The sequence below is a fragment of the Zeus faber genome, assembly GCF_960531495.2.
Source record: "Zeus faber genome assembly, chromosome: 14".
Taxonomy (NCBI): domain Eukaryota; kingdom Metazoa; phylum Chordata; class Actinopteri; order Zeiformes; family Zeidae; genus Zeus; species Zeus faber.
In genome coordinates, this window is record NC_137200.1 from 26,151,344 (window position 1) to 26,165,484 (window position 14,141).

Sequence of the window (14,141 nt, forward strand, 5' to 3'; positions counted from 1 at the left end):
TGATGATAATGATACAATGATTATATGATATGATGATAATGATACAGTGATTATATGACATGATGATATGATGATAATTATGATGATATGATAATGATATGACGATGATAATGATACAATTATTATATGATATGACGATATGATGATGATGTGACAATGATGATGATACAATGATTATATGATATGATGATATGATGACGATATGGTGATAATTTGATGATGATGGTGATATGATGACATGATGATGATGATACAATGATGATATGATATGATGATGATGATGATACAGTGATGATATGATGTGATGATGATGATGATGATACAATGATAAGATATGATGATATAGTGATGATATGATGTGATGATGATGATACAATGATTATATGATATGATGATATGATGACGATATGGTGATAATTTGATGATGATGGTGATATGATGATGATATGATGACATGATGAAGATGATGATATGATATGATGATGATGATGATACAGTGATGATGGTGATGATGATGATGATACAATGATGATATGATATGATGATGATGATACAGTGATGATATGATGATGATACAATGATGATATGATATGATGATGATGATACAATGATGATATGAAATGATGATGATGATGATACAATGATGACATGATGATGATGATACCATGATGATATTATATGATGATGATGATACAATGATATTATATGATGATGATGATGATGATACAGTGATGACATTATGATGATGATGATGATATAATAATGATATATGATATGATGATGACGATGCTGATACAGTGATGATATGATATGATGATGATGATACAGTGATGATATATGATGATAATACAGTGATGATATGATGATGATTATGATATGATGATGATACAATGATGATATGAAATGATAGATAGATAGATAGATGATCAGACTGTTGATGTAATCATCTCAGTGATGTCAATCCCCCGCCCCCCCCTCCCTCTCTTTCCTCCCCCTCCTCCCTCCCTCCCTCCCTCCCTCCCTCTACCCGCCCCTCCCTCTCTCTCCTCCCCCGACCCGACCCTCCCTCTCCCTCTTCCTCCTCACTGCTTCCTCCTCTGCTTTCTCAGTACAGGATGCCTGCTGCTGCTGAGATGAGCTGTGGGGACGTGGTCTGCAGCGGCTGGCTCGTCAAGTCTCCCCCCGAGAGCAAACTCAGGAGATTTGTGAGTCTACATGTGTGTGTACTTCCACTCTGAGTACAGTATGTTTTTTATTTACACTTACAAGGAATTTTACTTGGTATGAGTTGCTGCAATCAGACAAGTAAGATCAAAAATCTAAAGATCAAGGGGAAAAAAAACAATAATCTTAATAATAATATGCCAAATAGGCAAAAAGAATCATATTTGTCTATGAATTAAAAGGCTGGGATGTGGTTTCCAGTACTGAGGACAGTTGGAACCTTTCTGTACAGAGTGAATAAATGTACAAAGATAAAAAAAAATACTAATAAATATTTGCCATTGAACTTTCAAATATTCCAGTGCAACGCCCTCAACTATGTGGTCGCTGGAGTCATGTGGGCCAGAACCACAGTTCACAATATGAACGACATAAGACTGAGGGAAGAATTATAAAAGCACAGGTTGAAAATAATGTGTTGGTTTTAGACTCTAGAGTTTGGAGTTAAACATGAACTCAGTGGAAAAAGAGAGAAACTGAGTGAGAACAACATGGCGCTGGTTTGTTTCCTACAAATCAATTTCCTCATTATTTGGACAGATAGGGACCACAAGCCCACACCTGGCAGCCATTCAGATTAACAGGAGCTGGTACTGGAGCTTGGTACTGGAGGTTGGTTCTGGAGCTGGTACTGGAGCTGGTACTGGAGCTGGTACTGGAAGATGGTACTGGAGCAGGTACTGGAGGTTGGCACTGGAGGTGTTACTGGAGGCTGGTATTGGAGCTGGTACTTGAGGTTGATACTGGAGGTTGGTACTGGAGCTGGTGCGGGAGGTTGGTACTGGAGGTGGTACTGGAGGTTGGTACAGGAGGTGGTACTTGAGGTGGTACTAGGGGTTGGTACTGGAGCTGGTACTGGAGGTTGGTACTGGAGGTGGTACTGGAGGTTGGTACTGGAGGTTGGTACCGGAGCTGGTACCGGAGCTGACAGTGTGATGCTGTGTGTTGTGCTGAACTTCCTCTTCTCACTGTTTCTGGGAAGCAACTCGATGTTTCCACTTAGCTGACTGGGGACGGGGACACATGTCACATTGTTAGAAAAAAGACTGTGCTGCTGCTGTTATTGTTGTTGTTGTTGTTGTTGTTGTTGTTATTACTGTTATTATTATTATTATTATTGTTGTTGTTGTTGTTATGATTACTACTATTATTATAACTATTATTATTGTTGTTGTTATTATTATAACTATTATTATTATTTTTGTTACTATTATTGTTAATATTATTACTATTACTATTTATATTATTGTTGTGGTTATTATTATTATTATTATTATTATTATTATTATTATTATCTGGAACATCAACTTCAGCATAACACACAAACATGGTTGAGGTGCCGTTTAAACCGCTATGTAACAAGGATCTCGTGGTTGAAGTTTCATCCAAATCGATTTTTTTTAATATTGTGACTTTATTCTTAGTTTTTCGGCTATTTTTCGGCATCAATAACAATAAAAAACTTTTGTAATTTATTTTCATAACAATAACAATAAATATATTTAATTTTAAAAATATATAAACACGTTAGTTGTGATTACTACTTGATTGTACTTTTTCTGTAAATAATGTACAATTTGAAAATTCAGTTTTAAAGATTACATACTTACAGTCTATATTGTAATGCAGACAACATTTATAGAATCTTTAACATTAATTGGTCATTAGAATTATTATGGAATAATTTGTTAATACTACAAACACTTTCTGCATTTTCATTAAAGTTTGTTAAGTTTAAGTGTGGGAAAATGTTCATACATGATGTTTATTTTAAAAAAAAATTTTTTTACTATATCTTGTCATTGTTATCTTACCATTTTGCATTGAAGTTTATCTGGAGTATCAGTGAGAGTAAATGATGTTGTGTCTCGTATAGGTCAATTATGACGCATTCATGTAGATTTATGATAACAGTCAAATTGACGTAATTTATTTGTAAAGTTGAGTTGAGTTTTTTCCTTGGATTACATTTTCAGTAAGTTACGATTCCATGATATACGAAAAACGTTGTGTTATTTCTGTGAGTAATTACCATTGCATGGCTTTTATTTTTCCAGCGTCTCGCTGGATCTTGAACTCATCACTGAGTGTTTTCAGGGACGCGCTGACGACATTTTAAGGATTTGTTTTTATAGTATTTTTCATTAATCCAGCAAAAGTAATGTGGACCACAAATTTAAGCTATAAAATATACACGTAAATGGATAGTTTGGTAACGTCTAAACACTACAAAGTGACCGAAGGACACGGTCCAACTGGACATTCTCAATCAGAACCTGTACATTTATAGTAAATAATATGATGACTTCATAAAGCATCTTCCTGTAAATCTCATCTCCTTCATTGTAGAACCAGATGTGGAACGTGTCAATTAACCAAGACCAACTGAATATTTCGGGTCAAAGTTGTTAAGGTTTTCACAAAATCTGCCCTGTATGTGGTTCCATTTGGATGAAACTTCAACCACGAGATCCTTGTTACATAGCGGTTTAAACGACACCTCAACCATGTTTGTGTGTTATGCTGAAGTTGATGTTCCAGATAATAATAATAATAATAATAATAATAATAGTAATAATATTAACAATAATAGTAACAATAATAATAATAATAATAATAATAATAACAGCAACAATAATAATAGTTATAATAATAATAATAATAATTGTAATAATAATAATAACAACAACAATAACTCTTTTTTATTTTTTTCTAACAATGTGACATGTGTCCCCGTCCCCAGTCAACTAAGTGGAAACATCGAGTTGTTTCCCAGAAACAGTGAGAAGAGGAAGTTCAGCACAACACACAGCATCACACTGTCAGCTCCGGTATAATCATCGGGTCAAAATCAGGCGGAATTTGTGTAGTCTGATCCCGGCATCACCACAACTCCGTAAACTCTAACACGTACATAACGCGACTAAAGTGGACCCCCTGTATTGCTGCCTGCAGCTATATTTCAGGTTTTTATTATTATTAATCTTGGCATTTTTCAGGCTAAAAGTGTCTGGAACACGACAATCTCTGAACCCACGGACATGGTCTGAGGTCTCCTGTCAGACATTTCCTGGTTCAAGTTACCGATCAACAGAGCAGGAATTAGTGAGCATCGATGAGAATACTTTTGGCAAAGTTTGATTAGTTTGTGAAGGCAGGCGCTTTGTGACATCATGAACAGATGTTTTGCAAGTCCGGTTTGCATTCGGAGGGTTGCGCTTTGTAGACCTCATAGTTGTTGCTCCGTGAGATGAGCAACCGGGGCCTGATGTGGCGTTCAGCGTAAACTCGGAAAATCATGCTGCGTTTCAGAGAACGCGGAAAACTGTGATACATACCTACAGTAGCATGAGTAAACTGGACCCTGTGTATTGCTGTCTGCAGCTATATTTAATATTATTATTGCTGTTGTTGTTATCGTTGATGTTGTTGTCATTGTTATCGCTGTGTCATTGTTGTTATGGTTGCTATTGCTGTCATTGTCACTGTGGTTGTTGTTATTATTGTTACGGCTGCCGGTGTCAGTTTCAGTTTCAAGTTTATTTATCAAATGCCAAGAAACACTTGGAGTGTGACTGCACAATGAAATGCTTGATACACAATTAAAACAATTCAAGCAATTATGAAGAGAATTTAAATGTAAACTTTCGACTTAGAAAATAGTGCAACAAGATAAACATAATACCAAGGTGAGATGAAAACAGAGCAATAAGATAAAGATAAAGAAGTTGTCGTGGTTGTTGTGAGCTGAATCCCTGCGTGTTGTGCACCAGACATGGAGGAAGCGCTGGTTCATTCTCCGCAGAGGCCGGATGAGCGGCAGCCCTGACGCTCTGGAGTACTACCAGAGCAGGAGCTCCAGGAAGCCCATCCGCTCCATCGACCTGAGGGAGTGCGAGGTGCGGGCGGTGACTGAGCCGCTGGCGCTGAGGCGGGAGCTCCGGCAGAAACACCCCTTCACAGTGAAGACCTCCGCCCGCATCTTCTACCTGGTGGCCAGAACCGAGGAGGAGAGGAGCGTTTGGATCCAGAGCATCAGTCAGATCTGCCAGTTCGCGCTCCTGAAGGATGCAGGTAGGAAGATGGTTTTGAGGATTTGGCGTTGAGGGGTTTTCCAAAGCAAGGTCCTATCCCCAGTAAGGCTGAGGTCACGGCCTCCAAAAAACTCAACTCCACAAGGCAAGAGAAATGACATTATTTCTGCCAGTCGTTTAATATTTTCTCTTGCAGTTTGGTTACGGTGAGTCGTTAAAACGTCACCGTTCATTGAAAAGCTTCTTCTGAAGTCATGACTTCATGTTCAGCATGCATCAGCAGCACAAACGTGCATTTATTTAGGTGTTTATGCTTTTCTGTCTATTAATACCTGCAGCATCGCCGATTTTAGTAATCATACGTTTAAATGTTTAAATATTGGTTCAGTTTTGTTCCATCAGTAATTCTTGCTCCGTTAGCGTCGCTAACGAGGGTTATCCAGGGTTATCGCCACCAGATCACCCCTGGCGACAGGCAACAAGTGTAAACAGCCTTAACTTGGTTCTCACAAAATAAATCTTTTCAGACTGCCGCGTCAACGTTAAATACTCTTGGCTGACATCGGCAGCACGGCCCCCACTGCTGGAGTGGAACCCAGCAGCAGCTTTTAAAGACTCACTGCTGATCAGCTCAATGTTTGACGGCTGCGTCCCCTGCCGGCTGCCAGAGCTGGCTCCCCCCCGCCTGCAGATGGCGTTAAAAACACTCCCAGCACCACAAACCCAAATCCCAGCATTTCTTAACGTACGTCAATACTCTGTGGGCTGTGAGCTGGTTGTCTCGTAACCGGGCGATTGCCGGTTCAATCCCAGCTCCTTCTGCGTAGCCTGTGGAAGTGTCTTTGAGCAAGACACTTCACGCCGCTACATGGTCTCCACTGCTCCTAGACTCATCAGAGACCAGGATGCATCAATGCAGGGAACTAATTCCTCCCAGAGGGCTGGGTAACATGACAGATTTGAACATAGTCCAAAACACAAACGCCTTCAGTCAATAAAACAATCTTTGCCTCAGAAGCAGATATTCCCGAACGACACCTGGATCTTTTGGTTTCCAACCGCTGTACTACTTCTCGCTCTGTCAGAGGTTGTTCCCGCGTTAATAATTTTTCAGGTCAGTGTGTCATCAGACAGATGTCAACTTGATTTAGGGTGTGGCTTCCTTGGTGGTTAATTCTGCACTTCTGCACAGAGAGCTCAGATGAAGGCTTCCCGCCCAGCCCCGCCGCCGCTCAGCGTACACCTGCCGCACTTCCCGCCTCCCCCCAGGACAGGGGGTCCGAGCGGGGCCTTCCGTCCAATCCCTCGCTGGGTTACTTCTTCCTCTCACAGTGTGAAACTGGAGGCAGTGTGGACAGCAGCAGGTGCGCAGGAGCCCGGACGCGCAAAGGTATCGCCAGATGAGCCGACAGGTTGTCCACCATCCCTGTGTCTCCCCCCCCTACCCACAGGCGGGGCAGCGTTTCAAACTCGGAGAGCTCCCTGGAGCAGAGGTCGTGGGATCCGGAGTACGTCTTCTCCCCGCGCACGTTGTCCTCGTCCTCCTTCTCCCGCGATGCCCCCGGTAGGGCGTCTCTGCTCTCGCACAGACTGGCGTCTATACCTCCGTTCAGCGCTCCTCCCTGCACCCGGTCTTCCTCCTCTCCTCTGCCACGCGACTCTGCCACCGCCGTCTTCCAGTTCGACGAACCTTCCCCTTCTCTGTGGGACGTCTCCGATCGTCCGGCGGCTCCTCCGCTGCCTCCCAAACCCAACCCCCTCCCGGACCGGGACAGAGTCCCCAGGAGGATTTCCTTCTGGGGCCCGGAACTCCAGAAAATAGGTATATCCTGAACAGGAGAATATTTAGCGGAATAGTTTATGACACAGTGAAGACTTCGAAGGAAGTATTGCCACAAATGAACGATTGGAGTTAGATGTCTGATTGTGGAGCGTGTGTCTTCTGTTTTAGGTCAAGTTGAAAGCGGTTCATTGATGGACAACAGGCCGAGTCTCAGTCGGGTGAGGGGCCATCGTTTGGAAAATAAACATCAGGCATTTTAACGAACAATTCATGAAGAAGGGAAAACCAACCCTGCGGGTCATTTACGACGCTTTGCGCGTCTGTCTTTCAGCTCTCTTGTTCCGCCCAAGTTCCCAACACTCAGGACGACTACGTCCCCATGGCGTCGCCTTCCGCCGCCGCCGCCAACCACGACTGTGGAAGCTACAGCCCCATGAGCCCCATAGCCACGGACCTGCTCTGCTGCCCCGGACCTCCCATGGTGACGCCCTGCCCAGAAGAGCGGCTCCCACCTCCGGTCCAGCGACACCTGAAACCACCTGGGAAGGGTCAGAGGAACCTCCTGCATTCTGTTGGGAATCATCACACTGATCCACCAACCACACAGATCCACACAGAACCACACAGATCCACGCACAACCACGCAGAACTACACAGAACCACACAGAACCACACAGAACTACACAAAACTACACAGAACTACACAGAACCACACAGAACTACATAGAAATACACAGAACTACACAGAACTACACAGAACCACACAGAACTACACAGAACTATACAGAATTACACAGAACGACACAGAACCACACAGAACTACACAGAACCACGCAGAATTACACAGAACTACACAGAACCACAAAGAACTACACAGAACTACAAAGAACCACGCAGAATTACACAGAACTATACAGAATTACACAGAATTACACAGAACCACTGTGGTACAGTTTTGCTGGAGCACCATTTACATTTCACGTGAGACCTTGCTTTCTTTGAAACAACACAATGAAAATGTTCAAACTATTGATTCATCTCGCATTTGATTGATCGCTGACGCTCAGTTGATCAGTTGTCAATTGTATTCATTGACTTTCCAACACTGTTGCTCTTCTGGGAGGCGGAGCCCCTGCAGTCTCTTGTTATTCTGGTCTCACAGCGTCAACATTGTTCTGTTTATTCATATAATGCGAGAGATCTGTGGGAAAATAGGATTTAATATCATGTTGATATGATCTCAAGTCAAAGGGCTGTGTTTGCAGCGCGGCCTCCGCCACTCGACCTGAGGAACCTGTCGACCATCCGGGAGTCTCTCCCTCCCCCCAGCACCACGGGAGGCGGGTGAGAAAACACTTCCCATATCGATTCAATATTTGTAGTCATATCTTTGCAATTGACGACCGTTATTTGTTATTGAGATGTAATTTTAAATTCACTCATCAGCTTCCTCATTATTCTGGTTATATTGGTTATATATTGGTTATATTTTCGATGATATGTTAGTCATATATTGACTATATATTGGTGATATATTGGATGTTGCTTTTCTCTTGTGTACACATCAAATGGACCTTTTGTTGCTGAAAGAAGATGGGAGGACGGGGACGATGATGAAGAGGAGGATGAAGACACTGAATTTGTAATATTATTTTCATTTACATATTTTAAACAAAACTCATCTAATGTAACGAGGAATCCTGAATCCTTAACATAAGGGTTGAGTAAAGGATAAGAAAGAGAAGGAATATGACTTTATTCATTTACTTGATCAGATAATTCATATTTTTATATATTTATATACTGTGTATTCTATGTATATTTAAAATGTACAGGCAAACACTTCTCCTCCTCCGGCTGATTGAATATGATCAACCTGAAATTTCGGATCTAAAATGATGTTAGATTTAATAACATTGATTAAATGATACAAACAAAGGACTCCGTGTGGACGCTCATTCTGGGAAATGTGCGTTAGAGGAAGTCAAATGAGGTCAAATGTTATTTGCAAACCACGTTTCATAAAACAGGAAGTGAATGTGCTTTATTAGAAACAGTAAAAGCAGAACACGGAAAACTTCAACATAACAACTCAAATAGTTTGATAAAAGGCAGCGAAGCTCCAGGTGTTTCCACTGGGTCGGTAACTTCCTGTCCTCTCCCCAGGAGCCCAGGCTCATCACAGGGAGCTCCACGCTGGACTACCTGGCACTGGACTTCAACCCTGCTCTACCCTCTCCGCTGCTCAAGGTGCCGGTCCACTCCACCACCTGATCAATATCCCCAGGTTTCCACCGACAGAACAGGACCAAGCGCAGCCCTCAGAGGCTGTGCTTTCCTAATCAATCACTGCACTATTCCTAATCGACACTGCAATATTCCTAATCAATTCTGCAATATTCCTAGTCTACACTGATCCTATTCAATACTGCTATATTCCTAATTGACACTGCAATATTACTAATCAATACTGCAATATTCATAATTGACACTGCACTATTCCTAATCGACACTGCAATATTCATAATTGATACTGCAATATTCATAATCGACACTGGACTATTCCTAGTTGACACTGCAATATTCTTAATCAATACTGCAATATTCCTAATAATCTTCCTTCTGTACATTACATTAATCAGAGGTATTTGTCCAAAGTAACTTCTACTCAAATTTACACACAATAAAATTACTTGATATAACTGTAGATAATATATAATATATAGATATACTGTATATACACTAGATCTATATACACTATATGCATAATATATATATTAGATATACTGTACATATGCTGTTTAGTTTTTTTATATATATATAAACTGTAAACATAGAATATATACAGTATATCTAATACAGGTGTATGGTCTAATATAGTGTGTACAGCTGTACACACTATATATACTATATGCATAGTATATATATTAGATATACTGTACATATACTATGTTAACAGTATACATAGTATATATAATGTAATAAAGTATAAAGTATATGTATATATTTTGTAAACAGGAAGTGAGTTTGAGTAAAGGGGACCTCCCTACAGGAAGTGACCACGTCTCATTTTAAATCAATGTTCATTCATAGTGAAGTGTCATCAAGGTGCTGCAGTGTCAGTGACGTATAAATCTATTATATTTGTGTGTATACTGTATATATTTATAATATTTGATGTTCATTTTTAATGCATCTCAGAAAATGTCTTTCATTTAAATGACTTTACGTGCTCTATGTGATTATGATTATTCATTGCGATTGTTTTCAGCAGTTCCATCGTCCCGGGGTGGACTACGTCCAGGTGGACGAGCGGAGGACGCAGGCGCTGCAGAGCACCAGGATGGAGTGGACGGACGTCCGGCAGTCCAGGCCCTGATGCAGTCATTGTCTTTATATTTGTATTTTTTTTTAACCTGTGCTGTCAGCATGCTGGACATACAACAGGGAGTATTTGAATGCTATTGCATATAGGACAGAGTTAGTCTGCAAGTGGAGTTCAACTTCTAAACCTGCAATGCAGCTCTTTATTTATTCGTTAATCATCAATAACGGCTGCAATGACTCTGTCCTGTGGACGACCTGTGGGCTGACCAGAGGGCAGCTTTTAGTTGTACAGAACCACCACCAACCCCCCCTCTTTGGAGAACTGTTTTACCATGTGTGGGTCGATAAACAACTGATCACGACTCCAAGAGGGGGAGATTCACCAGGGGTGATACAATTAAACATAGAACCAAACAACATTGACACGGAAACATAAACATTGGACAACATGTATTGAAAAGCAGAGTTAATCAGGTCCAGGAAAACTGAAACATCAATCGGTCACGTGGCCTCTTCCTGTCATAGTCATGGCAGTAAATGAGGGAGGAAAGGAGAGGAATGCAACCCGGAGGCTGCTGGGGTGAGTTCAAAGCAGGTGGGGTGTGTGTTCCACCGGTGAATGTACAGGACTTATCCCAGTTGGTTCTGGTGTATAAGGTGGGTATTATGTCGTGGCGCCGCCAAGCAGCAGAAAGGGCCCCGAAGCCGCCGCCCCCCCCCCCCCCCCTAACTCACGATATTTCACCTTTCATGTAGTTGGTATTTTACTGTGAATTTGGAATATAAAAATATTTAAATCCACGCAGCTTTTCCAAAACTGTTCTGTTGTTAAAGAGACAATGTTCCCAAATAGAAAAAATGACTTAAATCACACGTTTCTTGATTCAAATTGCAATTTAACATAATTTATTTCTACTATAGGTGACATGTGTAACGTATGAAACGTAAAACATATGAAAATATTTTTTTGTAATTTAACCTTATTTAAAAAAAAAACAAACAAACAAACAAAAAAAAATACATTGGAACTTGTGGTTTGGTCGTTGCACTCACCTTTCGGACGCCTAAAAATGGAAAAATTGATAATATTTCAGGAGGAAAGATGCTGGCATCTCAAGCTTTTGTACAAATATTTAAGGAGTGTAAACAAGACTGACATCCATTAAAAACATCCATACAACCGTTTTATTTTCAAAGTGAAAATAAATTACCATTTTTATTCAGAAATTCCCTTTGCTTTTGAAATTTCTTCCATAATTTGCAAATTGGAATCAGTAATAGGATCAACAGTGGAGATTAGAAGGTAAATCATCTTTAGTTAACACAGTTTGTATATATTTTATTATAATAATAGTGTAGGGATTTGGTAATGTTTACTCTTGGTGTTCAAAATACTTGCAATAATCTGGGAAATCCATGTGCTGTGTCTTTTGGTTTGGCTGAATATGTCTGTGCCCTTTTCAACACGCACACACGCGCACACACGCACACACACACACACACACACCTTTGTCATTAAGTCCCTTTTAATAGATTAATGAGTGTTCATTAATTCTTCTGAATTCTCATTCTGTTTTCTCAACGTAGTGAATTGAAAAGCAAATTGGCGTTGTTGGGTTATTTTGGGGTTGTCACTTTTTGAGTATTTTGGAGTAGAGTTAGGAATGGACCAACACCGGAGGAAGCCGTCGACACGTTGGAGACGGACGTGATGTTTTCCACAAAACATCACAATCACAAGTCACAATAATGATCTCATTCAGGTAGTTTGTGTCCAACAGAACCGCAGACGTGGCCCTGTGTTGCTCTGCGGTTCTCTTTTCTCAATGTAGTGTTTAAAGTTTCCAAATAACAACAACAATAATAATAATAATAAGCTCTAAAAGTAGTGCTCTGTAGCTGGAGTGCTACAGAGCACATCGGGGGCCAACAGTGGCTCCACGGTGGGGGCCGGGACCCTGGACAGCCACCAGAGGGCAGTAGGGCTGTGCTGCCCTCGTCAGGGAGTAAATGAAATGGAACTTGAGCAGAATCGAACTTTATTCATGGAGAGAAACACACTTTGTCCTCAAGACTTACATTTTGTTTGAGCCCACAGACCCAAATAATCCATTTGATATACTGTTGGTCGATAAAAGCGATCCTTTCCATTCGACAGGGAATGGGAGACACGAATGCAGCTTAGAACAACAGGACGGAAGCCTCAATCTTTTCAGAACATCACACCCAGAATAATCCATTAATTTCACTTTACTCACATTTCTTTGTATTGTTAGAAAACAACAAAGAATATCTGACGTTAAGTTATTGTGTTTGTACCTGAGTATCGTATTTACAGTCATGCTCAAAAATATTTATATGGATATTTTTCTTGTACCACAAAATAAACACAGGGTGGGGGGTAATATATAAACTTACACATGACTTAATTTACCAGCGGAACCATCCTTCCACGAAACTACACCGTACCAAAGACTACACTGTCCCAGCACAGCAGAGACTACACCGTCCTACCACGGCGGAAACTACACCGTCCCACCTACCTACCGCAGCGGAGACTTCACCGTCAAACCGCAGCAGAGACTACACTATCAAACCGCGGGGGAAACTACACTATCAAACCAAGGCGGAAACCACAGCGTTAATCCACGGCAGAGACTACAGCGTCAAACCGCGGCAGAGGGACACGGTTTGAGGCCACTCTTCCCATTATAAGCGGGGCATCCATTTACAGTAAGGAACTGGTCCATGTGTCCACTTTGTCTCGTAGCAGAGAATGAATACAGCACATCGTCACCACCTCTGAAGCACGGCCGAGCGAGTGTATTGTTTCTTTTATGTAGAAACTCAGAGTAAATCATCTTTCCGGCTAAATTCCACGTCACAGGATCTCAGCGACTGTGACCGTGACTCCATATCAACTACTACCCTATTAAAGTATCTCATTTCCATAAAGGCAGATTCGGAGAAAAGACCAGCCCATCAGAAAAAAAAAAGAAAAAAAAAGAAACATTGGACGGCAGTTTTTGACATTCAAAAATGAAATAGAAACTGGTTAGTGGAACACCATTCTGAGAATTCACAATTCAACAATTATTCAGGGTTATTCATTAAATCAACTGTGAAATATCCTCCATTCAGCCATTCACAACAGGATCTGTTGTTCTTTGCATGACAACCCATGTGTTGCAGCACAAGTAATTACGTTGAACAAAGCCACTCCACAAGAACTTTGGCAAGTTATACTCAATTCAAATAGATTAACTGTTGACATTAATACTTCTTTTGTTTTACAATTTTAAGTGGAATAAGCGCCATTTAAACCAAGGTGCACGGGTTACAGCACTTAAATCATCTCCAATTCTAACATTTCCTTTTATCTATATACACACTATGTACAGAGAGGACACAATGCGCACCTTCATGCAGCACTTTAATGCCCCCGTAAATAAATTATTGTACCCAGTAAGAATTCGTACATACCAATGGGCTACTCCCAGTGACACACAGTGTCACGAACATTATGGCATTACGTTTCTTCCCCATATTTAAATAAAAGCATTTGCAGAGTATACATATATATTTTTTATATATACACAATCAATTTATAGATACAATTTGTATCAACAAGAAAAAGTCAATTCTAGACATTTGTGGCTTAGTCGTTTGCGGCACTTAAAAAAAAAGAAGAAACAAACTAAAGTGAAAACCCTGCGCAAGCACTCCAGCTCTGTCCCGACACCCCAGAGAGGAGGTGTCCTATGAGAAAATAT

At 40.9% G+C, this 14,141-nt stretch overlaps 1 protein-coding gene across 1 annotated transcript; it reads left to right on the forward strand.

Annotated features, from left to right (window-relative positions):
* Positions 1-1,133: 1,133 nt before the first annotated feature.
* Positions 1,134-11,535, forward strand: gab3 (GRB2 associated binding protein 3; the record flags this gene model as incomplete). The annotated part of the gene is made up of 10 exons (XM_080014228.1): positions 1,134-1,205; positions 4,998-5,298; positions 6,451-6,622; positions 6,710-7,080; positions 7,210-7,259; positions 7,373-7,589; positions 8,307-8,385; positions 8,635-8,683; positions 9,208-9,291; positions 10,313-11,535. The coding sequence occupies 10 exons, from the start codon at positions 1,134-1,136 to the stop codon at positions 10,418-10,420; spliced, it is 1,503 nt and encodes a 500-aa protein (XP_079870354.1). The 3' UTR covers positions 10,421-11,535.
* Between the last annotated feature and the right edge of the window lie 2,606 nt (positions 11,536-14,141).